The 23,405-nt window shown below is 38.7% G+C and overlaps 1 protein-coding gene across 4 annotated transcripts; it reads right to left on the bottom strand.

Moving 5' to 3' along the window:
* Positions 1–3,958: 3,958 nt before the first annotated feature.
* LOC108706659 (transmembrane protein 154-like) lies at positions 3,959–21,820 on the bottom strand. Of its 4 annotated transcripts, none has more exons than XM_018243260.2 (7): positions 21,604–21,820; positions 15,053–15,186; positions 13,587–13,865; positions 12,021–12,048; positions 11,518–11,603; positions 9,708–9,759; positions 3,959–5,030 (listed from the first exon to the last, which is right to left on the bottom strand). In XM_018243260.2, exons 3-7 carry the CDS (start codon positions 13,855–13,857, stop codon positions 5,015–5,017), a joined length of 453 nt encoding a protein of 150 aa, XP_018098749.1. In that variant the 5' UTR covers positions 13,858–13,865; positions 15,053–15,186; positions 21,604–21,820; the 3' UTR covers positions 3,959–5,014. The 4 variants fall into 4 exon arrangements, with proteins under 4 accessions (XP_018098749.1, XP_041435481.1, XP_018098750.1 ...); XM_041579547.1 differs by having other exon boundaries at positions 11,533–11,603; XM_018243261.2 differs by lacking the exon at positions 9,708–9,759.
* Positions 21,821–23,405: the final 1,585 nt, after the last annotated feature.

Genomic DNA, 23,405 nt, shown 5'->3' with positions numbered 1-23,405 from the left:
AGGAATTGTAAAAATAAAACTAGGTAAATAGGCTGTGCAAAATAAAAAAATGTTTCTAATATAGTTAGTTAGCCAAAAATGTCATCTATAAAGGCTGGAGTGATTGGATGTGTAACAGAACAGAACACTACTTCCTGCTTTGCAGCGATCTTGGTTTCCACTGATTGGTTACCAGGCAGTAACCAATCAGAGACTTGAGGGGGGCACCTGAGTCATATCTGTTGCTTTTGAATCTAAACTGAATGCTGAGGATCAACTGCAAACTCACTGAACAGTTATGTCCCATGTGACCCCCCTTAAAGTTGCTGACTAACTCAGAGTTAGAGAGCTGAAGTTGGATTCTGTTCTGTTTAGGGATGCACTGAATCCAAAAGACTTTGGATTCCCTAAAATACTTTGCTAAAGATTTGTCAGAATCCTAATCCTAATTTGCATATGCAAATTAGGGGTGGGAAGCGGAAAACATTTTTTACTTCCTTTTTTTGTGACAAAAAGTCACGCAATTTACATAAACTAATTCGGATTCGGTTCAGCCGGGCAGAAGGATTCTGCTTAATCCCAATCCTGCTGAAAAATGCTGAATCCTGGCCGAATCCCGAACCGAATCCTGGATTCGGTGCATCCCTAGTTCTGTTATGTTAGACATCCAGTCACTCCAGCCTTTATAGATTGCATTTTTAACTATATTAGAAACCTATTCTATTTTGCACAGCCTATCTATTTACCCAGTTTTTAATTTTACACTGAAATGTCATTTGTAACTGCCAGAGCAGAGACAATGAGCCAAATACATTTGTATTTAATTTGTCAGGCTCACAGCACTGTTATAAGATGGATCCACACAACATGATGACATTCTTATCTTAAGGTTTTGAGTTTTTTCTTAAGCATACCATATTGCAGTATCCCTGTAGGGATAAGCCAAGGTGCACTTAAAATACATTATTCAGAAAGGGCCAGGGCAATGCTGGAAATCCGGAGCCTCCAACATTAAGGGAAATCAAGGTTGTGCATATCAAGCCCTTATGCTGTTACAAGTACAATACTGGTTTTCTTTTATTGCTCAGTGAAGGCTGGACTGCATGGCTGCAATGCTATAATTAACAATACTGTGATGCATAGCACTTGCACATATGATATACTGTGCATACACTCCGTTGTATATCAATATCTAACTATAACAGCAACCCAGTAGATGCTCAGGATTCGTGGCTGAACTCTACAGTTTATGTAGCTCAAGAGTCGCTATGTTCCACCTTGGCTTCCATATGCTGCAGTGCATTGGATGGTGTTTTTCTCTTTGGAATAAGTTGGTAGTAGTACAGACTATTACTGTCAACTTTAAGATACTTTATGGGTTTGTTCAGTTGTTCAAGCTCAAAATAAAGGACTAGTGCTTTTCAAATAATATTATTGGGGCGGAATACATAGGGTCTGATTCACTATGGGTCGAATATCGAGGGTTAATTAACCCTCGATATTCGACTAGGAATTGAAATCCTTCGAATATCGAAGTCGAAGGATTTAGCGCAGAAAATTCTATCGAAGGATTATTCCTTCGATCGAACGATTCAAAGGATTTTAATCCAACGATCAAAGGAATATCCTTCGATCAAAAAAACTTAGGCAAGCCTATGGGGACCTTCCCCATAGGCTAACATTGACTTCGGTAGCTTTTATCTGCCGAACTAGGGGGTCGAAGTTTTTTTTAAAGAGACAGTACTTCGACTATCGAATGGTCGAATAGTCGAACGATTTTTAGTTCGAATCCTTCGATTCGAAGTCGTAGTCGAAGGTCGAAGTAGCCCATTCGATGGTCGAAGTAGCCCAAAAAAACCTTCGAAATTCGAAGTTTTTTTTACTTCGAATCCTTCACTCGAATTTAGCGAATCAGCCCCATAGTGTTCTGAGTGCCATGACCAAACATTATATCTGAAATCTCCCCAAGAAAACCAGCAGCTAGCAAATGCCTTAAACTTCCAATGACTGCTCTTCGTTATGTTTATGATAAATGCATAGTCTCTTGTGTGCAGACATCTGAGTTTCTTTATGATCCTCATTCATTCTTCACTCCTGAGTGCTATAACACACAAGGTTTCCACACATTGTAATGGGAAGAAGCTGCTAGTGGTGCAGGAAGATTTGATTGGCATGTTAATCAAAACTCAAGGGTTTTCACACACTATACCAAAACTAAAAATATTTGTAATCTAATAATGAGCATTTAGCTGCTAAAGAAGCCATGATCAGTTCAGAGAAAGGTTTCCAGAAAACCATGTAAATGTCTTGGCACAATACAGTGAGCAGTGTAACTGTGGTTCTAATATGTTGGTCTGCTCTCTTAGGAATGGAAGATCATTTTCTGCAGTACAATGCTCTTTGTTAAAGGAGTTGTCCACCTTCCACCTGTTAAGTTGAGTGCACCTTTTTCAGTTCAGTTCAGTTGATTTAAGATTGTTCAATAGAAATAAATACTTTTTTTCGATTGATTATACCTTTTGCCAGTTTTTCCAAAATCCAAATATAAAGTTTAATGTCCCTGTCTCTGGTGTTTCAGTCTGGCAGCTCAATGAACCAGGAGCAGATTCTGAACTGTTACAATTTGATAATTTCTCAGCAGCATCTGTGGAATATTAGCCACTATTGTATTAATTATAAGGGATATAAGGGAAAAACAGAATTTTTTCTGAGCTTTGCATTTGGGCTGAAATCTGCCACATTTGCACCCAAGCGGAGTTAATGTTTTCAGGTGCAGGCACATTGATCAGCACTGCAGCAATGGAGGAACATATTATCGGCCTGCTTTTCTTTGTAGGCTGAGATCCTCAACATCTGGCCCCAGCCAAAGGGGATACATGGTAACTTTCATTTTCTGAGTTTCTGAGGGCATATTTTTGTGAGCCCTCATTATTTTGCATTATATTGTACTCGCTTGGTTGTGGGCATGTGTATTTGGCCATAGGTTGCCTTTTGTGTGCACTTATGCACCTTTGTATCTGCATGCTTATATTTTGGACCTATATTCGTCGGCTTTAAAAGAACACCAGAGACTGAGCGCAGGTCCGGACTGAGAATTAAAATAGGCCCTGGCATTTCAGGTACACAGAGTCCCAAACAGCCCACACAAGCCCACTAAAAAGTGACTTTCTATAGCAGCCCCTCTGGCATTTGCCAGAACTCACAGATTGCCAGTCCGGGCCTGGCTGAGCGCAGTGCTTGTTTATACTGTACATCTAGCCACCTTGATTTCTGCATTACTTGTCAAACCGCTTTGTTACTGTCCTGATTCTTGGCCTTTGCTTAGTGCCTAGACAGTTTTCTGTTGTACTATTCCGTTGCAGTAAGTCCATGGGTGTATGCCTTGTCCTATTTGCACTAGTGATGGGCGAATTTCCGCACTTCTCCGACTGAGAATGTTTTCACAAAACTGCCGTGAAAATTCGCCGTGGAAAAAATTAGTTGCGTCTCAAAATTGTCGCTCTTCAATTATTTTGATGCCCATTGAATTTAATACATTTGGACAAAAGAGTCACGTGTATTAAAATGGTTGCACGTCAAAATATTTTTTTTTCAGAGTTTTGCAAACTTTTCGGCAAAGCAGAACTAATTTGCACCTATTTTATTTTAGCTTAGTCTTTGCCTGCTCATACGCATAGGTTTCATTGCAGTGTATTTGTGTCAGTGTATACATGCTTTTGGCCCCATATACATGAGATGAACAGAAACCTCTGCGTGCAGCTGGTATACTGTACCTTACCAGAATCTGATTTCTTCACAAAGAAGTGATCACTTGGCCCTTTCTGCACCTTGACTTTTCTTGTACCAATTACTTCTTTAGGTGTTTGCAATTATGTGCAGATGGAATACCCTGTGCACCGTTTTGGCTGTGCCATATTTCTTTTTGTCTTTGAAATTCACTTTGGCACCATGTTTTCACACTACAGTATCTATTGCAAAGTACCATTGTTACCTTTATTTTATAAATCATTAGTGGTATATAGTCAAACAAAATGTAAACATAGGCATATCATGAAATGTGAATTCAGAGCTTCAGAAAGAATATTTTACACCAATAAACAAATCTATGGCTGGCAGTTTTGGGATGAAGAGTCAGGAGGGATACTCATGTTTCTCTGGTTTTGGCACAGGATTTCTACTTTGCTCCCGTGATCCCGTAGGACAATTTCCTCTTTTATGAATTTACAGTGAGATGATTACAAGAGGCAAAGAGAGTGTATGAGATCAGAGAAAGACAGAGATAATGGGACATTTACAGGCAGTAGCTCCAAGATTTCTACAGCTCCCTGTATCAATAGGTGCAGTACTTTTGTGTCTAAAGAACTGGTCACACTTGTCACTCTCATGCTAAACACTGGTCAAATAAGCCAGACTTTCAGCACAGTTGTACCCAAGTGTGAGTGCAATTGCTTTCATTTTGATTCCCCCAGGTGACTACAACAACACTTGACTTCTAGGAACCTGGGAAATGGTGAATTGTTGGGAAAATAACATTGTACTTGAAATTGCACTTTGTCACTTGCGGTAATAAATGACCCCTAAAATGTTCATACATTCACATTCTCATACGGCACATACAGACCAACACAAGAGAAGCCAGGGCTTACAATACATGCTGTCTTGCTTATGCCCTGAAATAATATGACACTTTGTATTTACAGTACCTTATACTCAAACACAGACAATGTAGCTCTCTTGACATGCATTATGAATGCAGATATGATCAAATATTTCACGTATAATGTATCCAAAGCCACAATAACACCTACAATTGCTGTCTTGTTTTCTAAACATATATAAAGATGTTATACTGACTTATTGCTATATACAGCATTTAAAGAAAGGATCTACCATCTGTCTGTCCTCAGAAACCTGTATAATTCATTATGGCAAAGCTTCTGTCCAATGAATCAGTCACAGCAGTGAAAGTGAAGGCATTGTGGCTGTCTCCGATTTCTTAGAAAGTCCTTTTGCGCTGGGTAAGTTCCATTCTTAATCAGAATTCATCCTCACTACAAAACAGAACATAAAAGTGGTGTTATAATGCTTTTTTTATTGACTCCCTGTGTCACAAGTTGACATGCAATAGTAACTCTTTACCCATTGCTCCAAGTTCTAAAGCGATTACTGAAAGCATCATATTGGCTGAAATTCCCATCAGTCAGGAGCAGCAAATTAGGGCAGGTGAATTAGGGCACAAGCCCGGTATGTTTATAGGAGCTAATAACACACACACTTCTGAATGTCAGTCTGTGTGTAAAACATTGGCTGGACCATGCAAACAGAAAATCATTATGGCGGATGACCCCAATTAAGTCACATATAGACGAACATAGGCAAAACTTGTAATGGGGTGGAAAGTGAGTGCTGTGTGCGGGAATGTAATCTTTTTGTGTGACAAAATGTGCATGTATGTGAAATGTATATATGTTTGTGTATTGGTGAATCACCATTAGAGGGCAGCAGATTTCTTTAATCTAATTTTAAGTGTAGTTTTTACTCCAGCCACCAGAGGTGGGACAGAGAGGGGTATAAAAAGAGGTGCACCGCCCAAGTAAAGCCACTTGATAGGAGGGTGTGGCCAGAATAACATCTCCTGGCAGTTTAAGTAAGGACAGTTTAAGGTGGCCATACACTATAAGATCCACTCCTTTGGCAAGGTCGCCAAACGAGCGGATCTTAACCCGATATGCCCACTAACGGCTGGGCGATATCGGATGAATCTGAAAAGGCTGGTTTTTGGCCTGATATCAATCGGGAGTACCCGTCGGGAGCACCCACACATGGGCAGATAAGCTGGCGAATCGGTCTAAAGGGCCAATGTCGACAGCTTTAATCTGCCCGTGTATGGCCACCTTTAGAGTAGGTAAAGTTAGAATAGGAAAGATCCTAAGTGAGCAAGTAGCACTAGGTGCACAAGTAAGTAAGGGTATGTAGCAAGGGCAGTTGTGGCACCAACAAGGAGGGAGAGTAATTGGTTTCCAATAGACAAAACTAATATCACTTCCCTGTTTATTTAGTGCATTTATTAAGCAACTACTACATCAACTAGGAATTGGGTGGAACTCTCTTGTACAACAGCTTGAAATTGATGGATATAATTTTTTTCATATTTATCTACTTTGACTTATTTATTCATTAGGAAGAGACAATATAATGCACATGTAGATAATTCATTAATAAAACAGAACTGGATATTATCTGGATATAAGCAAGCACGTGCGTATCCAGGTAATTAGAACTGCTTTGAAACCATGGCAGGGCTGAGAATTTTAGTTCATTAGCAGACACCATTCTCTAGTACAGAGAGAGCAGCAATGAGAATGGAAAGATTCTGTACAGGCTGCCATAGACTGTGCCTAGCTGTGCTCTAGTAATCTTTATAAAATAATTGCCTAGCAACAGGGGTGTGCGCTTGATGCAAGGATTGATTTTGCCTTTAATGAATCCCTTAGAGCAAGCAGAAGGATAGAAAATTGTCTGGCAATGTATTATGGGTGCCAGTCTCATTTGCTATTGTTTTTCAGTCCCATAATACTTGTCTAGTGGAATATAACAAGTGACATCTCTTATGTATTTATGGTTTCTTTGTATGTTTTACTTAAACCATTCATATGTAGTCTGCTCCATAAAATTACTGGCAAACAGAAAACCAATAGATAATTGATACAATTGGCAAACATAAGGATTAGTTCTTAGAAAATAATTTGGATGATGTACTATACATTCCATGAGCACAGAAAGTGCTGCAGTTATTGTATTTAAGTCAGAGAAAAGCTAAAAGGCAAGTAGTCCCTCTGTTCTGCTGCACACACATATATAGTACATATAAAATAAGTACTGCAACGAGCTGCCTTCTCATTTGCCACTTTCTGACCTAGGGTAGATTGGGCAGTTATAAGAAATATTATATTTTCCTTTAGCATATCTTCCTAGTTTCCTGAGTTTATAGCCTGCTCTTATTGCTTTAGACTTGATCTCTCCTGAGTACGGCTCCTATGTTTATTCTTCTTGATGGGAAATTGTCTTAGATCAGGGATCCCCAACCTTTTTATCCGTGAGCCACTTTGCCTCCGCATGTCCGTTAAGTTATCTTTTGTAAAACCAGTTGTATTTGTCCTGTTGGCCATCTTCAGCCACTCTGCTACCAGATATCAGTTATACAAATATCTGGTACTTTTTTTTTTACTGTTAAAAGGGTGGTTCACCTTAAAGTTAACTTTTAGGGTGTTATTTACTAAACTCCGAATGCAAAAATCACGAAAATTTTGTGATTTTATTTGATAAAATCAGACTTTTAAAAAAAAAATCACAACGTTTTGGAATTTATTAAACCCCGAGGATGTAAAAGTCAGAATCTGAAAATCCAGCATCTCAGACCTGTCGAGGTTGCATATAGGTCAATGGGAGAAGTCCCAATGATGTTTTGATGTCTGATGGGTTTTGTGCAATACCCCAAAGTTTTCAGGCAAAAATCTGAGTTTTCGGGAGAAAAATTCGGAAAAAGATTGTGAAAATCTGATTTTTTTTTCCACAAAGCAAATTTTTGGGAAAATGTAAATAAGTAAGCACAAAAAAAAAACCCAAGCGGATTTGGTTGAAGTTTGTAGCAGAATATATTGAGATGTTGAGGTTGCATAGGTAGCATATAAGTCAATGGGAGAAGTCCCAATCATTTTTTGATGTGGGCTGTGTTTCGTGCAATAACCCAAAGTTTTCGGGTGAAAATCGGATGAAAAATCCTGATGGAAAAATCCGAAAAGATCATGAAAATCTGATTAGTTTTTTTTCCCGCAAAGCAGATTTTCTGGAAAATGTAATAATAAGTAAGCGCAAAAAACTCTAGTGGATTTGATCGGAGTTTGTAGCAGAAAATATTGAGATAGATTCGGACTTTTATAAATAACCCCCTTAGTATGTTATAGAGTGTAACTTTTCAATTCGCCTTCATTATTTATTCTTTATAGTGTTTATATTATTTGCCTTTTTCTTCTGGCTCTTTCCAGATTTCAATTGAGGGACACTGACCCCCAGGGCCGGAACTAGGGGTAGGCAGAGTAGGCACGTGCCTAGGGCGCAAAGCTGGGGGGGGCGCCAGGCACGTACCTGCTCTGTCGCCTACCCCATGTCCGGTCCTCTCATTCCCCTTCTTCTTGCACGCGATTGATGCTTCTGCGCATGTGCGCATGCTGATTACCGCTTCTGCGCATGTGCGCATGCTGATTACCGCTTCTGCGCATGTGCGCATGCTGATTACCGCTTCTGCGCATGCGCGCTGGCGTTAACATGCGCATGCACGCCAGCGTCAACTTGCGCATGCGTGCTGGCGTCAACTTGCGCAGGCGCAGCGTCGGCCCAGGTTGCCTAGGGCGCCTGCGCAGTGTGGCCCGGCTCTGCTGACCCCATCTAAAAATGAAGCTACTTATATATTGTTTTTGCTACTTTTTATTACACATCTTAGTATTCAATGCCCTCCCTTCATATACTAGTCTCTTAGTCAAATCAATGCATGCTTGCTAGAGTAATTTAATAAGTAAAAATTTTTTAACCATATTGCTAAAATTGCCATCTGGAGAGCTGCTCAGTTAAAAGCTAATTTTTTTTTTTTATAGGTGCTGAACAGTCACAGCCATGGTCTTTAATCGTACTGGGGTGATATAGAATTGGTGGAGCCATTTAAATTGAATTAGTTTGTCACTTATACAACAGAGGTGACTATAAACTTTGTCTATTGCAGTAAAAAGCTAAATTACTAAAAAAACCAATAAAAAATCAAAACTATTTGCAAATTATCTACATTATACTAAAAGTTAATTTGAAGGTGAACAACCCCTTTAATGTGTGTGACTGTATGTAAACACTTATTGTAAGAGGCAGATTATTGGATAATTGTCTTCATTTAACGTAAAAGTATTAAGGATTTGCTACTACAAACACATAGGGGCAAATTTACTTAAGGTCGAATATCGAGGGTTAATTAATTAACCCTCGATAATGAATTAACTCTCGATAATTAATTAACCCTCGATAATTAATTAACCCTCGATATTCGACTGTCGAAGTTAAATCCTTTGAATATCGAAGTCGAAGGATTTAGGGCTATTCGTTCGTTCGAACGATTAAATCCTTCGAATCCATCGATTTTTGTTTGACCAAAAAAGCTAGCAAAGCCTATGGGGACCTTCCCCATAGGCTAACATTGACTTTGGTAGCTTTTAGGTGGCGAACTAGGGGGGTCAAAGTTTTTTCTTAAAGAGACAGTACTTCGACTATCGAATGGTCGAATAGTCGAACGATTTTTAGTTCGATTCGAAGGTCGAAGTAGCCCATTCGATGGTCGAAGTAGCCAAAAAAAACATTCGAAATTCGAAGTTTTTTTCCTTTTTCCTCTATTCCTTCACTCTAACTAAGTAAATGAGCCCCAAACAGATGGAGATGGACATCATGTTGGGCCACACTGCACACAATAGCACAACTTTTCACAGTATTAATTTCAGTGGAAAGCCACTGATTGTAATGGATGACATTCCTAAGCACCGTTTTTATAAGGATATAATTTACAGAATATTCATGGCTTTTGTGTATTGTATATGCATTTAGTAATCAGCTAGCTAGTATAATGTATGCCTGGTTGTTTTGTGCTGGAGTCATCTAGTGGCAGAATTGGGTAGTGTATGAATAACACATACCATAAACTCGCATGAAGCTTATTTTCCTCTTCCAGTGTGGACAAACGTTTACCTGAAATACAAGGAGGGCGAAAGAGAGTATGTATCATGTAAACTATCAGTAACATGATAAGTGTAACAACATCATACAAACATGAGCTGAGACAAACGAAAAGGTACAGCTATTTGAACTCTAAGGGGGTTATTTATCAAAGTCCGAATTTATCTCAATATTTTCTGCTACAAATCTGCTCGAGTTTTTTACGCTTATTTATTATTACGTTTTCCAGAAAATTTGCTTTGCGGGGAAAAAAAAATCAGATTTTCATGATCTTTTTGGATTTTTCCATCCGATTTTCGAGTTTTTTTCCGAAAACTTCGGGGTATTGTATGAAACCCAGCACACATCAAAAAATGATTGGGACTTCTCCCATTGACTTATATGCTACCTATGCAACCTCAACAGGTCTGAGATGCCGGATTTTCAGGTTCGGACTTTTCCATCCTCGGCGTTTAATAAATTTATGAAAAATTCGTGATTTTTTTAAAAGTCTGATTTTATTAAAAAAAAATCACAAATTTTTCGTGATTTTTGCATTCGGAGTTTAGTAAATAACCCCTTTAGACTGTTGCCATGTAGGTAAGCATGGACGATTTGGGGTTATTTGGAACTGTTTTTTTGGGCTACCTAAAACACAGGGATAAATGCATAAAAAATTACCATTTTTGTCACTGGCCTTAACTCTCCTGGATTTTTTGGGGGGAGTTACCCTGATTTAGACCAATCAGTTCTGTTGGAAAGGCTTGTGGGATTCAGTGAAGCATTCAGTGATGTCAGCAAGGCTTTGCACATGCATAGTGATGTCATCAGGGACCCCCTCCAACACACCACACCCACAATGCACATTCCCTTGATGCATGACCAGAGTCAATAACAGTTTGTGCGGGGAGGGGAGCCGATGCAGGGAGCAGGACATTTTCAGAAGAATCTTTCAATTTCACCTTTAAATTTACTTTTTGTAAGATATAGGCTGTCTATGCTACTTCCTTCCAACCTTAAAATAAAAAGGCTAGTGGGCTGTTAAACGGAATACTGACCCTAAAACCAAAAAACAGTTCTACTCCAAGTAGTCAAAATTATTTTTCTAATTTTTCTTTGCATATGTATTTTTAAGAACCAATTCTATTTTTGTTCTATTCTGAGTTCTGAGCCCTGCCTGGAGGCTAAGCTAACCATATAGAGTTGACAATACAAGTTGGAGATTTTTAGAAAAACAAACTCTACAGAATAAAGACTAATTGACTTAGAATAAAGCTCTACATCTCATATAAAAAGTTACCTTTTAGCTGAATTACTCCTTTACCTGTATTTAGATTTAGCCAGCTACAAGAAATGTAATTGTGTGCTTTTTCTTGCCAAAAAAAATGAAGACAAAAAGCAATAAATTCAGTTGCTAAAATCATATTTATACAACAGTACAGCAATATAAGTTGTTGTTTGTTTCAGACAACAAAGTGTAAAAAAAAAAAAAGAAAGAAAAGGGAATTTTCACAACTTTCTCAACAGTGTTACTAAATGCCACTGTTGTGTAATAGGCATGCAGACGGATTTGAAGTCAATGAAGTCTCGAGGCAATAATTTGTCACCTAAGTAAAGCGACGTACTTGTTGCACAGCATGGGAATATATTATCTAAGAAAGGAATAGCAGGCTTCTAAATGTACAAAGCAGATTAAAAGTAAAACATGCATATTAGAGCCTCTCTAAAAGAGACAATGTAAGTAGAGAAGGATAGACAAATAACGCAATAGCAAGCAGCTGAGACAAGTACCATTCTTTTTCTTACTGTTCATCCATTTATCAAGCTCCTCCATTTCAATCTCCATGACAGAGGGTGTGTCCTCTTCAAATATAGGACTATTAAAAGACAAATGGAAACGGCAAATTAATAACCGAAAGTGTAACTAAGCAGAGAGGGGACAGACAGGCATAAGAAAGCCTACAGGAGTGATGTTCAGCCTGTGGTTCTTTTGCTGTTACTGAACTACAAACCAAGTCCTGGAAGTCACAGTCATTAATAATTACAACACAACTGCTGTAATGTCACCTTCAGACAGTAGATGGCAACACACAAATAATCAGCTATATCATGAAATCCAACATATTTATATACAGCTGCTCGAAACTACAATTCCCAGAATTCCATAACAGTTTATAGTGGCTATGAAATCCTGTGAGCTGACGATAGCAATAGCTGGGGTTCATAGGTGTTGCTGTTTTAGACAAGAGTGCTTTACGTTACTCATCTAAAAGAAGAATAGGGCATGTTCTCACCTTTTTGTTTCTTCATCTTTTGTTTCTCCTAAAAAGAAAAAAATTCTTTGTTACAATGGAGAAAAAATCTCATGCCGTTTGTTTTACATTCTCCCTGAAATACATAGTGCTATTACTATGCAGCTCTGATGCTATGACATTTATACAGTACAGTATATATGTCTTCCCTGTGTCGTGAGAACTTTTTGGAACTTGATAAATAACCCCCTTTGCGTAATGGAATAACAGTCACCCTAAACATGGTGATAATTCCAGGGTTCCTACATGCATTAAAAGCTGCAGCAGACTTGTGCCAAAACATTCACACACTGATACCATGTGCTACAAGCAACCGAAGCTGCAACTTGCACCCAATTTGCACATACACAACTGAGTTCATTTTGACACATAAGTCACAATTGCATTAACACAGCTTGGTGTTTGTCCAAAATAATGCTGGAATTCTGGGGGAAATGCTTTATGGTGGGGGGAAAAAACATGGAGATTTGCATCTGAAAATTGCACTTTGAACACCGGTCTGTGTATGATTTTTGTAATAGATATTTAAAGTGGCAAAAGTAAAAATGCACGGATAGGACGTAAGTAGCAAGGCTTTGGGAACAAACAGGAGTCAACACAACCATTCCTGTGTGACAGGGTGCTACAACTTTTGTTGTAGCCATAGTTATATCTATGAGAGTTTGTGTAAACCTACTGCAAGTACAAATATATCCGTGCAAGTACAAATATATCTGTGCAAGTACAAATATATCCGTGCAAGTACAAATATATCTGTGCAAGTATAAATATATCTGTGCAAGTACAAGATGCCAGCAAGCATCCCCACATGCACAGCAATGAGAGGCACTAACAGACTTGAAATCTAAGGGCAATGGTATACAAAGAGTATCTGTCACTTGTGGGAAATCTGCGCTATCAATCCTGACAAATTGCAAGAATATGCCTTCTTGTGCATTTTGTCTCAATTTACAGGGATTGGCACCTATAAAATGTTTTCTACTGAATCTGGATGGCCAGGTATTTTCAGGAGATGTATCTCTCACATCACCAACAATTTCCAGTACATCACAGGCCACGTGGGGCTTGTAATTGTAATTGAAGTGTAATTGTAAGCAGCATTTCAGTACATGCTAATTATACTTTTACTATGTGAGTGTCATCTCCTTTTAAATGTGTTGTTTATAGGATTGCACTGAAACCACTATTGGGATTTGGTCAAATACTTCATGAGCGATTTAGCCAAATACCAATGCTTGGATTTGCTCTAATCCGAATCCTTTTGAAAAAATCCAAATTCTGTCTGAATCCCGAACTGAATTCTGGATTCAGTGCATTCCTAGTTGTTAATATTCCTGTTTGCCTTTTCTGATTATGGCTCCCTGCAAGCTGAAATGTTAGAATGGAACATATACCTACATAATAAAAGATTTGTGACAACACTGATGAGTTCAAATTCTAATATATATATATATATATATATATATATATATATATATATACTGTATAACATATAACATACATATACACAAAGTACAGTTTATATACTGTACATAAATAAAATGTTACCCTTAGTTGCCTTTTTCCACCGTTTCTGTTTAACTATGAATATAATTAGTGGTATTATAATGATCAGTATGAAAATAGGAAAAGTGAAGAGAAGGATTTTGCTCAATTCTGTTCCTCCAGCACTCTCATTGCCAGTTTCTTTAAAAGCAGTAACAGAGTTGTCTGCAAATAATAGTGTGGAAGCCATCGTAACAGGTGGTTCAGTGGAGCTGATTTCACTGCTAGTTGTAGGTAGGGAAGTTTCTGTATGTTCTGAAACCTCCATAGACATTCTTCTTCCTGTGTAGAACAAATATGGATTTTTTATTTTATATTTGGGACAACAATGCCGACCAAGTTTATTTGCTTTAGTGCAAAAGGATAATTCGTGAGCCAGCACATTGGTGCTTTACATTTTAAGAAGCATGAACAGGCCACAACCAAGGGAAGCCAAACAGATATTTCCATTTGTTATTATAACTGCTGTGGCTGGTTATAGTGAGTTGAATGTGCAATATGTTAGTAAATTATGTTCTTGAGATGAGTCATCAAAGCAGAATAGATCAACCAAACACAGATGGACTAAGACAGTGATCCCCAACCAGTAGCTCGCGAGCAGCATGTTGCTCTCCAACCCCTTGGATGTTGCTCCCAGTGGCCTCAAAGGAGGTGCTTATTTTTGAATTCCAGGCTTGGAGGCAAGTTTTAGTTGCATAAAAACCAGATGTACTGCCAAACAGAGCCTCAATATAGGTTGATAATCCACATAGGGGCTACTAAATGGCCAATCACATCCCTTATTTTGGCACCCAGGAACATTTTTCATGCTAGTGTTGCTCCCCAACTCCTTTTACTTCTGAATGTTGCTCACGGGTTCTAAAGGTTGGGGATCCCTGGACTAAGAGTACACATCGGAATAAAGTTAGAGTATAGTAAATGGTGCCATAGAATTAGAATTAGACATCAGTGTTGGACTGGGGCCCATCCAAAAACCTTAGACCAGGAGCCCACCACAAAAACCTTAGACTAGGGACCCACTCTCGATACTATTATTCTTTCTCTCCTCACTCAACCTTTATTCTCATAGTCTCTTTTCTTTACATACTATAATGTATTATTCCATCTATTAAGCCTCTTTGTTCTCATAGAAATAGAGAACGGCCACGAAATAGGCCAAATGTTTAGCAGCATGAGGTCCCACTGACACCTGGGCCAAATAGGAGTTTTCCTGGTATCCCAGTGGGCCAGTCTGACACTGTTAGATATACAAACAAAGATAGAGAGAAGCAAAGAGACTAAAACATGACAAGGCAAAGCTGACAGGAGGAATTTTGGTGGTCCCAGTATTAAATAAAAAAACATAAAGGGGCAGAATGTTATAAATATAGTACGTTTTATAGGGATCTATCATAATATTAAATCAAGACTCCTAATCTTGCAACGCTATTGGGTATTAAGAATAATAAATTATGTTAAAGATATCTTACCTTCCCTTAAAAAACATAAAGGATTTCACAGCTTCAGGTTGTCCCCTGTGCAGTGGCTGAATTCTTTGAACCGTTATTCAACATCGTTTCTGGTTATTACTTTAACATGAGTTTAATAAGGGAATAGTTGCGCTCTAAAAGACAAAAACATATGTGAAAAAGAAAGTTGGTATACTACAGACTTGGTTACAGCCATTTCCTTTGTGGATGCCTTACATATAGTTGTGCTTGAGATTTTGTGAATCTTCGAAATGTAATATTTTTACTTTTTAATACCAATACCCTGGCAGACCCAAGAACATCAGCAATTTCATTTTGTGAATCTTTTAAATGTAATATTTTTACTATGTTTACTAATAATACCCTGGCAGACCCAAAAAGACATACAAACATCTTTCTACCAAAGAATGGGAGATTATTCTAACATACGTACTCAAACCATAGCACAATAATTTTTTGAATTGTATTCCGGGTATGGAATCCATTATACGGAAACCCGTTATCCAGAAAGCTCCAAATTACGTTAAGGCAATCTCACATAGGCTCCATTTTATACAAATTTTTAAAAATGATTGCATTTTTCTCTGTAATAATAAAAAAGTACCTTGTACTTGATCCAAACTCAGATATAATTAATCCTTATTGGAAGCAAAACCAGCCTATTTGGGTTTATTTATGTTTACATGATTTTCTAGTAGATTTAAAGTATGAAGATCCAAATTTTAGAAAGATCCATTATCTGGAAAACCCCAGGGCCTGAGCATTCTGGACAACAGGTCCTATGCCTGTATTAATATATCAAAAGGCATAAATATCTCTTCTTAATTGTTTTCTTTCTGATTCATTTAAACTCTCTTTTTTCCTCTTACTGTTATGTATTGAAACTTAATAAACGTTAATAAAAAAATTTCTGCATAAGTGTTACCCAAAACATATCTATTACTAGATAATGCAACCCCAATTAAACAAATTAGTCAAAAACATAATCTTATGCATTTATTTATTGAGAAGTAAAATGATTGAATATTCCAAATATGAGCCAAAAGTATGTAAACCTTTGCTTTAAAGGAAAACTACACCCCCAAAATGATTATTAAAGCAACAGATAGTTAATATCATATTAAGTGGCATATTAAAAAATATCATCAAACTGGTCTATATATTTAAGTAAATCTTGCCCTTTTACATCTCTTGCCTTGAACCACCATTTCGTGATGGTCTGTGTGCTGTCTCAGAGATCACCTGACCAGAAATACTACAACTCTAACTGTAACAGGAAGAAGTATGGAAGCAAAAGAGAGAACTCTGTCTGTTAATTGGCTCATGTGACCTAACAAGTATAGTTTGTTTGGTATGTTTGTGTGCAACGTGATCATCATATGATCCCTGGGGTGGCCTTTATTTTTTTTAAAAAATCTGCAATTTTCTATTTATGATAACCCAATGGCACATACTACTAAAAAAGTATATTATTATGAAAATGGTTTATTTATGAAGCAGGGTTATACATATGAGCTGTTTTATGCATTATGTTTTTATAGAGATCTACATTGTTCAGGGGGTATCGTTTTCCTTTAAGTAACTGGTGTTTCATCTTGGGCAAAAATAACTGCAGTGGAATGTTTCTATTGATTAGCCCTGCACATTGGCTTGAAGGAATTTGGACCAATTTCTTCTTACAGAACAGCTTCAACTCAGGGTAGGACATTGTGTTTGAGGTCATTGTCTTTCTGCATGACCCACTTCATCTTGAGCTTCAGTTCACACAAAGAAACCCTGACATTGTCTTGCAGAATTTGCCGGTACAATTCAGACAGTAACGTAACTGGAGGGGGGCAGGCCCTGGTGCAGGATGTGCAGCTGGGCCCCCTGGCCCCCTCCGTACCAGAATATTTGCCCCGAAATCGGCCGATGCGGCCGGAAATCGGCAGTGCCCGAACTGCCGGGGGACCCTGAGGGGGTGCAGGTCCTGGCCCAATTGCATCCCCTGCTCCCCCCGGTAGTTCCGCCACTGAATTCAGAACTCATAGTTCCATCAATGATGTCAATCTGTCCAGAGGCAACAAAGCAGACTGTAAGCGTGCCAGGCGATTGTTGAAATCCCTTACCTCCCGGCATGTCTCTCCTAGACTGGCGGTGCGCAAGCACGCACTTCTGGGTTTGCAAACCTGATTGACGCCTGCATTATGACACCGAGCATCATGATGTCACCAAGGGGCGCCGGATTTGAATTTTGTCGCCAAATCTTGCTTAAAAGGTTACTCCTCCATTTTTGAAATGCCCAAGCTGGCTTCAGTTTCTCCTGTCTATTGATTTCCTGGTTTTGACTTCTGCCTTATCTTTTTGACTACGTTTTTTGCCGTCTGCTTTGAACTCTTCACCTGACCTTGACTACGCCTTCTATTCATCCCATGCCGGTACCTCGATTACACTCCTATTACGCACTACCTTGTTGGCTTCCGCAGCAGAAAGCCCGAGGCCCCAAAAGGGCGTTGGTGAACCCCGGAACCCTCAGGGTTCACCTGTGCATCCAAAGGTACCATTCACTAGGCCTGTGTAAAAGCGCAGGCTGAGAAACCGCCCCCCCCTCCACTGTCTGGTGTGTCTAGAAACACTGCTTTGACCTGGGTGCAGACTGAACACACACACTGAAATCTGCTCCACGTGTCTGAACCCAGCCTGGTGCAGCTTACCTGGGTGCAGATACACCAAAGAACAAATCAGAGTATTGGGCAGTTTCTTGATCTGCACTTATTTGGAGACTGAGAAAGCGCCCTATGTTGCAGTAGCCTTTTGTTTTACCTGCAAGAGTAGCCTGAACTTGGGTAATAAACTACATAAACAGTTTTATCTAACTTCCCTATTTACTGTCATGCAGTAATAATTACATAAAGGCTTCTTATTCTGTTTTATCTTCTCTGACTCAAACCACCAGATTACAAATGACTTCCGCTTTGCATTACAGCTATTCCCTCTAAGCTAGTATTCATTTTAATGCTATTATAACATAGATTGGAGACAAACATGTATGTTTTTGTTACTGGTTGAAACAATATATTAGGGACAGGGTGAAATAAAGAGTTGGGGGCAAATTCACTAAGGCGCGAAGTGCCGAACGCTAGCGTTAATTCGCTAGCGTTTGGCATTTTCGCTACTGCGCAAATTCACTAACGAACGCTGGCGTAGTTTCGCTAGTGCTACTTTGCAACCTTACGCCAGGCGAATCTTCGCTAGCGACGAAACTACGCAAATTCACTAACTTGCGCAGTGTAGTGAACGCTACCTTTTACGCTAGACTTCCTTCGCCACCTCAGACCTGGCGAAGCGCAATAGAGTAGATAGGGATTGTTTAAAAAAAGTCAATTTTTTTTCTAAGTCCCAAAAAACGCTGGCGTGTTTTCTACATGATGGCTGATAGGCTGAAAAAGATAGAAATTTTTTTGGGGCTCCCCTTCCTCCCCCCTACATTTCCTGACTCGTGGCAACTTACCTAGACAGTGGGCACATGTGTAGGGCAAAATAAAAAATTTATTTGCTGATTTGAAGGTTTTCTAGGCATTTGTAGTGCAGATACGTGTTCCTCCATTGAAATTTGAATTTCGCGCCGTATGCAAATTAGCCTTCGCTAGTGCAACTTCACTTTATATAGCGAATCAACGCTAGCGCAACTTCGCAACCTTACGCTACCCCTGTGCGCAACTTCGGATTTTAGTGAATTTGCGGAGCCCTGGCGAAACTACGTCTGGCGAAGTGTGGCGAAGTGCGGCGAAGTGCGGCGAAGTTGCACTTCCTAATATTTCTAAAGCTACAGATATGAGATCCCCTAACTGAAAACTCATTATCCAGAAAATGTCAAATTAAAGGAAGGCCATCTCCCATTGAGTCAATTTTAAGCAAATAATTCCACTTTTCAACGTTGATTTTCTCTGTAATAATTTATTCTCTATAATAATAAAAGAGTACCTTGTACTTGATGGTAACTGCATGAATCCATATTGGTTTGTTATGGTAAATGTTTATTTATTTTTTATTTTTTTGCAGACTTTAGGTATGGAGATTCAAATTCCAGAAACATCCCTTAGCTGGAAACCCCAGGTCCCAAGCATTCCAGATAATAGGTCCTATATCTGTACCTTAAAAAAGTTTGCACTTTGGTGTAAATGTTATATGTATAGTAAAATCTCTGGTGTTGTCATTCTAGAATACCTGTATAGTTAGTAAAAATTGGATAAGAAACTAACTTTTACTAACTGTGGCAGTTTTGACTCTCGTTTACTACAAGTACAGTAATATGTTATGCAATTTTCCTCCAATTGTGTGTTCAGACAATTACAATTATCTATATCTGGATAGATTTAGGAATACTCAAAAATACTCCAAATAGTCCATTGTATGTTTCCCATGCTTTTCTCAAACAATAGATTTCACTATTTGGTACATAAACTAATTCTGTTTTTATTCTGCTTATGCATGAACAGTGGTTTTATTGTCATATATCAATCAAATGTCACTTTCTAACAAGAAAAAGCATTTCAAGCATGAAATCTTCTACTTCCAAACATTAGTGGAACGCAGCATCCTGCGTTCCAGCTGCATTTGCCACTTAAATGTGGCATCGTGAGGACGCCCCATTGAAGAGGATCTGGATCTGCTTCTGGATCAGTGCTTCCCTGTGGTTGAACGCTTTAAAACGGAATGTATAAAAGCCCTTAGGCATAAACACACTTGAATAGCTTTTAGAATTACTGCTCATATCAAACAGCTGCAGAACAGAAAAAAATAAAAAAGTATTTACAGATTTATAAATTTTACTGGTTTTCAAGTTATTTCTATATGTGATTGCAATTGAAAGCTGTATCTGTCTGGTAGTTTACAACATCTGCACTACTTGCTTTAACTACTGAAACTATGTTGAAGGCTAGCTGATTAAAAAGCCTGGAGGAGACCTACTTCTGTCATTATTTACAAGTCATATCCCGAAGACAGTTGCTGTCCCACAAAGTTCCCTGCAGTCAGGGATTGTAAAATCCCATTCATTAAAAGTACTTCCAGCTAAATGCACTCCTTGCATTTATGTATAGCTGTGCTCATTGCAAATCAGTCATCTCTGCCTCCAGTTCCAAATCGAGTACAGTTACATTTGACAAGAGGAGCCCAGCAACTACCGCCACAACTAGACCAGGCAGTAGCTCCAGGGTTCCCAGAGCACCTTGTATCAATGGGTGCAGAGACTTTGCACCTAAAGAATAGGAAGCACACTTACCTTGCATGCTAAACTCAGATACTGGGATTCTGAGGAAAAAATGTTGCATTATAAGAAACTGCACACATTCACTTATGGTTGTTAATGACCCCTTATGAACAGAAATACTACCACTACCAATTTGCCCCAACCACACTCCATTGTGTCTCTGATCCACACAGGTATGCCCCCTCTAATCTTCCATATTAAGGAGAAGTCAGAAGAAGACTCCTGAAAAAGCTGGGAAAGTGGAGCATCTCTGCAGTGAAGGCTCTCATTCAGGAATTATTTTGAGCCCCTATTTTGCAGGAGCCATCTTTTTTGCTGAGCCTGAACCCCAATATATCCAATCCAAACAAAGATAAGAAATGTATCAACTAAATGTAAAATTTTAAACAGTTAGGGCTGAGACACATGTGGAGTAGTGATGTGCGGGCCGACCCGAGGCTCAGGGGTCGGGCAGTTCGGGCCGACCCCTGGATAAGATGCGCGGGCGGGTGCCCGCACATCACTAATGTGGAGATCTTCCTGCTGGATAGAATCTAAATCTCTGGTGGGGGTGGCACTTGGAGCGATTCGTTTTCCGAAGTTGCCTCATGAGGAAACTTCGGAAAACAAAGCGATCCGAGTGCCATCCTGCCGGCGATTTAGATTCTAGCCGATGGGAAGGCAGTTCGGGGAGATTAGTCGCCTGAAGAAGAGGCGATTTGTCCCCGGGCGACTAATCTGACCGAATTGCCACGTGTATCTCTGCGCTTAAAGAGTCAGCGACCCCCCCCTTCACAGAGCTGCTTTAGACGGTAAAAAGTGAAACTTTACAATAACGGTCACAAATAGAAAATAGAAAGTAATTGGAAAAAGTCTTTATTTCTGGTGAACAATCTGAAACCAGCTGAACAGAAAAAAAGTGTTTGAAGGTAAACAACCCCTTTGATAAATGTATATTGGAAAGTTGCTTAGAATTAGGCTTTCTCTTATTAGGCAAAAAATGTTGGGGTTGACTTGCCCTTAAGCCTTTTTGTTACAAAGTCAAACATAAAGTTTATTGTACATGATATTAAAGCTTTTTATGATTGCAGAACTCTTCTTTGTAGAGCATGATGTAGAGTGCATTTTATGTAAGAGAAGTTACAAATAAGTTATAGCTAAGTCAAAAGCCACATAAAACCATACAGTTCTAACAAGGCATAACTAACTATACCAAAATTATGCTTAGTGTAAGTAAAAAGCCAGTGCAGGTTTCTCCACTCCAGGTCTTAATCCCCATATACAGTCATGCAATCTGTTTGTAAAGCATGCAGGAACTTACCATTAGAAGGGAATGAAGTCACGAGCTAGAATGGAGAGAGTGAAACTGTATCTGGAAGTATTCTTTGTCTGCTCCGATGCTCCCTTTTTTACCTTCTTAAATTTAACGACTTGATCTTTTTACCTTTGCTCCTTACTTACAGGAACATAATCATTTCCTGCTTCCTTTCAATATATCTGTAAAAAAAATTCTCATCTGAGCTTTACAGATACTTTCAACCGAGTATTTAGGAAGTGATGTAATTCAGTATGGGCTTGTTGAAACAGCTACATGCAGAAAAAAAAAGCTTTCTCTTGTTGTATGTAAGCACCTGGATTACTAGGTGGTCATAAATAGTTCTGTTTTCTTTAGCATATGTGTAAAGATATTTCAACAGTCACATGAACGCACTGCTCTACTAGTTCAAAAGCTTTTTCTTAAGATGGTTTACTAATAAATGAAAACATTAACAATGTAATATATATAATAATATGAAAATCACCGCATATTGATCTTTGTGTAAACATAAAATTAAGAAATTATAGGAAACATATAGCCTATTTATTATGTAATTTTCTTGGTAATATTCTTGGTTTCTTGGCTACCATATTGTTTGCCTTGGCAGTAAAGAACAAGAATACAGGTATGGGACCTGATATCCAGAATACTCGGGACCTGGGGCTTTTCAAATAACAGATCTTTCTGTAATTTGGATCTTCATTCCTTAAGTCTAATAGAAAATCATGTAAACTTTTTATAAACCTAATAGGGTGGTTTTGCTTCCAGTATGAATTCATTATATCTTAGTTTGGATCAAGTACAAGGTACTGTTTTATTATTATAGAGAAAAAGGAAATCATTTTTAAAAATTTGAACTATTTGGATAAAGTAGAGTTTATGGGAGACAATCTTTCCATAATTCGCAACTTTCTGGATAACTGGTTTCCGGATAACGGATCCCATACCTGTATACTCCAAAAATAGCAGAGAGAATAAATACAGCCTATTGGTTCTATGAGAGTTATATTACCACTCCAGATCTGAGATATGTAAAAATAATTAGGGATGCACCAAAGCCACTATTTTGGATTCGTCCGAACCCCCAAATCCTTTGCGAATGATTCGGCTGAATACCGAACTGAATCGTAATTTGCATATGCAAATTAGGGGTGGGATGGGGAAAACATTTTTTTCTTGTTTGTGACAAAAAGTCACGCAATTTTCTTCCCTGACGCTAATTTGCAAATGCAAATTAGGATTTAGATTTGGTTCGGCCGGGCAGAAGGATTTGGCCGAATCCGAATCCTGCTGAAAAAGGCCGAATCCCAAACCGAATCCTGGATTTGGTACATCCCTAAAAAAATTAACATATGCCATAAAGTGTTTACTAGCAGATACCCCCCCCCATATGTAATACAATGCACAACATTTCCAAAGGTACAGTAACACATAGCAGACAATCAGATAATTGCTTTTCAGCAGGTGAATAGCAAATGCTTCCTGGTAATTGGCTGCTATAAATGACTATACCTGTAACAAACATTGCCCCTTTTATTACATAACCCCCTTGATGCTCTGCTGCCCCACATCACCTGCAAATATAAATACAAGGTGCTAAAACTACGTTCTGCACTAATGCCTGCAAAAGACTCACTAAACTTGATTTATGAAACAGGGATGGGATAAGGGCAAAGAAGAAAGTAAACTGTACTAATAGCGTGAATCCAAACAAACACAGATAAGTACATAATAGGTAGCAATTGTTATGACTGAGGCTGTCAGAGGTTGCTGACGGTTGTAGTGGATAACAACTGTACAGCTGT

The sequence above is a fragment of the Xenopus laevis genome, chromosome 1S (assembly GCF_017654675.1).
Source record: "Xenopus laevis strain J_2021 chromosome 1S, Xenopus_laevis_v10.1, whole genome shotgun sequence".
Lineage (NCBI taxonomy): Eukaryota > Metazoa > Chordata > Amphibia > Anura > Pipidae > Xenopus > Xenopus laevis.
The sequence above is the reverse complement of the archived record's forward strand: the minus strand, read 5'-3'. Positions and strand labels throughout refer to the sequence as shown.

Coding starts and splice junctions, on each gene's coding strand:
- LOC108706659 (XM_018243260.2), bottom strand. CDS start 13,857: ATGTCTATGGAGGTTTCAGAACATACAGAAACTTCCCTACCTACAACT. Junction 12,049..13,586: donor GTGGAAAAAGGCAACTAAGG/GTAACATTTTAT, acceptor TTTTCTTTTTAG/GAGAAACAAAAGATGAAGAA. Junction 11,604..12,020: donor AAAGATGAAGAAACAAAAAG/GTGAGAACATGC, acceptor GTCTTTTAATAG/TCCTATATTTGAAGAGGACA.